Source organism: Limulus polyphemus, unplaced genomic scaffold, assembly GCF_000517525.1.
Source record: "Limulus polyphemus unplaced genomic scaffold, Limulus_polyphemus-2.1.2 Scaffold499, whole genome shotgun sequence".
Lineage (NCBI taxonomy): Eukaryota > Metazoa > Arthropoda > Merostomata > Xiphosura > Limulidae > Limulus > Limulus polyphemus.
The window spans coordinates 384180-387540 of record NW_013666109.1 but is presented as its reverse complement, the minus strand read 5'-3'; the positions used below and the strand labels follow the sequence as shown (position 1 = coordinate 387540).

Sequence of the window (3361 nt, the reverse complement as noted above, 5' to 3'; positions counted from 1 at the left end):
CACAGTCCAGGACATTTCAGTTGGGATGAAGTGAACAACGGAAATAAATGACGCTGCTGAAGACGTGTCACCTGAAAAAGCCACTGTCAAAGAAGAAACTTTACTCGATTTTGAGAGGGGAAACAGCGGAGCCCTTGATGAAGTTACTACCACTGATGTTACCAATGATAGGACATTTCCTGATGAAGCAGATGAACCCCACATGAAGCAGAAGCCAACGAGATGGTGACCAGATTCGTCCCGTAAAATTAAGAGACTTTGTTGAATTTTAATTTTGTGTTTTTAAATTCTGTACATTTAATTAAGTTATTGTTAATTGTTTATTAGTTTAATGTAAGTGGTTATTGTTTGTCCCGAACAATACTAAGGAAGGGGCAGTGTTACGACAGCGGTAGTCACGTGACCCTGGTAACACGTCATGATATTCTCGAAGGATCGGGGAACATCACGAATAATCCAGTATGTGCTAGACACCCTCTATTCCTGTATATCAGTGCACTGGTTAACATGAGACTAATTAATTGGAATTGAATTGCAGACAGAGATAGAGATGGACAATTGAATCAAGCGCGTGAATCGTTCGTTGTGAATTATAGCGTTTGTTTAAGTTAAAGTGACTGTGGAAATTAAGTGTATTGTAAAGTTGTATTGAGAAAGAATAAACTAGTTTTATTTAAAGAAGGACTTGTATTGCTAAAGTTTCTTCGGAAAGAATTTTAACGGAAAATTAACAAACGAACCACCAGAGGCGTAACAATATCTTACACTGTTTATAAATATGTAGATAATCAGAATGACAGAAAAAGATATCTTACACTCTTTAAAAATAAGTAATTAATGAAACCTAGTAAATACATTTTATATTTTCTTTTCAGACAAATCTTTCCCACTTAGGAAATTACCAGTCCCTTCCAGGGATAGGAAATGGAATTGCTAAATGTCCCTTTGACCCTGATGATAATGCTACAGCTGTTTGGGTTGGTAAGTAAACTCTGTTCTTTCTTTTGTATTCTGTAAATAGCAATTACTGTAGGAAAGGACGCCAAAGGTTAGCTTTTTCTAGTCTTAAGGTTTTATTTTAATTTTTTTAATCTTTTTATATTTGTAAAGTTTGCAAAGTTTCCATCTGTCACAGTTGCTATTGCTTGATATAAATATTGCTAGATGCATTTTCTTCAGTGTTGAACAGTGAAACAAGTACTCGAGAAGATCCAAAAAGTTTCTCTGCTTCCTAGATCTAGAAGGATTCCACAAAATATTAATTTGTGTATTAACTTTTCCAAAGTATGGATTAATAAAACATTACTTATTTCCAATATCAAATATATTTTTTATTATAGTTTATTTCAAAACAAGATAACAGAATCAGTATAATTTCACTTTAAGTTTAATACATGCAGTGTATTTGTGACTTGCATTTATGCTTTTCATTCAAACTTTAATAGAGAACTGTCATGTGATCAACGTTTGAGTCTATCATCTGTGCATTCCATCAAAGATATTTGAAAACTGGTTTAAATTAGAAACATTAAACTTTAATTGTACTTACACAGTACTTAGCAATTTCCCATACACATACAGTATATATATGTGTGTGTGTGTGTGTGTATGAACTCATTTTCTTTAGGTTATCAACACTGTTTTCAATGATCTTATAAAAATAAATTAAATATAGTTTTGTGTTTGGTAAAATATTATTAGCATTTTAGAAGATGTAAAACCTCTGTGCATATCTTTGTGCAGAACAAGGAAATCCAGGGGGATTGCCTGGACTGTACAGTGGCACTGTGGCTGAGTTTAGTAGAGCTGATACAGTCATTTTCCGGACTGATCTTTATGATTTATCTACGGGCAAAAAAGTTCATCGTTACAAAAGGACCATCAAATATGATTCTAAGTGGCTTGACAGTAGGTTTATTCTTTTCATTTTCAGATTTAGAATGAAGATGTACTTCAAAAAAGTTCTATAATCTTCAAATTAAAGTATACACATGAGCAAAAAGTATAAAATAATACTGAAATGTTTTTTGCTATATAACTTATCTTCCCTTAATATATATTTAATTGGCCTTTTGTCAAATTAGGTTCAATTTTTCCATTTCTTTTAGGATATCAGCATTCTTTTCAAGTCATCCTTCTTTAAGATTTTCTGAGAGCAACTTACTTCAACACAATACCATGGAATTGCTGAAAAAACTTCTAAAGTTATGATAATTTCAAGATGAATTAAACTGTAATACTGGTGTTCAATAAAAGTTTAGTATAAAGAAATTATTAAAGTTGTTGTAAAGAAAAAGTAATTATTTTCAGCGAACTTATTTTTCTTTTATTTCAAGAGGTTTTAAAAATGTCTCTATCATTTCATTTATACTCTAGCTCCATTTGTTTGTTATTCTCTAAAATATTAACTGGGATTGTTCCTTAGTGAGGGTAAAGCTTAATGAAAGAATTTAATTTTAATGATTTATACAAATTATTCAGTAACTTCTTTATTGGCTTTAACACTGATAATTGCATACGTACCAAAATATTGGTAAAATAAATTAATCGAAAAGTACAATTATTCATGACTAGAACCCTAGAACATATTGTTATTCACGAAAAAAATTAAGATAATTATTTATATTTACAAAGAGTTAAATGCCAGAATCAAAAGCTCATTTATAAAAAAAAACATCCAGCAGTTAGTTATATAAAACTCATCATGCAGCTAAAAATGACCTTGTCAAAATTTCCTAGTTAAAAAGTTTAATAACTTTTAAACAAATTATCACAAGTCTAATTTTTATTTAAAAAGTTTAATGTTCACTCTATAGTCATACAATTGGTAATTAAATTATTCCTAATTATTAAGTAATTAGGCTGAAACTATTGGCATGTACACAGCGTGGTCACAAGTAAATAGACACCACCTTTTCAGAAAAAATTAAAATTTTCAGTCATACTTACATGAATTGATATATTTATAATTTAATTAATATCTAGTAGATCTTCTTTTCGCTTCGTGGAGTTCGTTGATCCTTTGGGGCATCGTGAGAATCATCTCCTCAATTTTAGATTGTGGGGTTTTCGCCCACTCTTGCTTCAAAACTTGGAGTAAATCGCTCTTTGAAGTTGTTTTGTTTTTTTTTTTTTTTTGGTTGTTTCTTGACTTGCCGGTCGAGTATGGCCCAAAGGTTTTCGATGGAGTTCGTGTCAGGAGATTGGCTCGGCCAGGGCAACTTCTGGATACCATTTTCTTCCTGCCATTTTTGGGTGTTTCTAGCAGTATGACACATTGCTCCATCTTCCTGGAACAACGTTGTGTTCTTGTCCACGAAACCCGAGGAATAAAGTGGCAGTAGTCCTTCCTCCAGTATTT

General features: G+C 31.8%; 1 protein-coding gene across 3 annotated transcripts in view; it reads left to right on the top strand.

Annotated features, from left to right (window-relative positions):
• Nucleotides 1-3361, top strand: part of LOC106458671 (semaphorin-2A-like) — a 224757-nt gene that overhangs the window by 179100 nt on the left and 42296 nt on the right. For all 3 annotated transcript variants that reach the window (XM_022384933.1, XM_022384934.1, XM_013918201.2), the window contains 2 exons: nt 876-981; nt 1744-1908. In XM_022384933.1, the coding sequence (XP_022240641.1) occupies nt 876-981; nt 1744-1908 (271 nt within the window). The remainder of the gene's footprint in view (nt 1-875; nt 982-1743; nt 1909-3361) is intronic.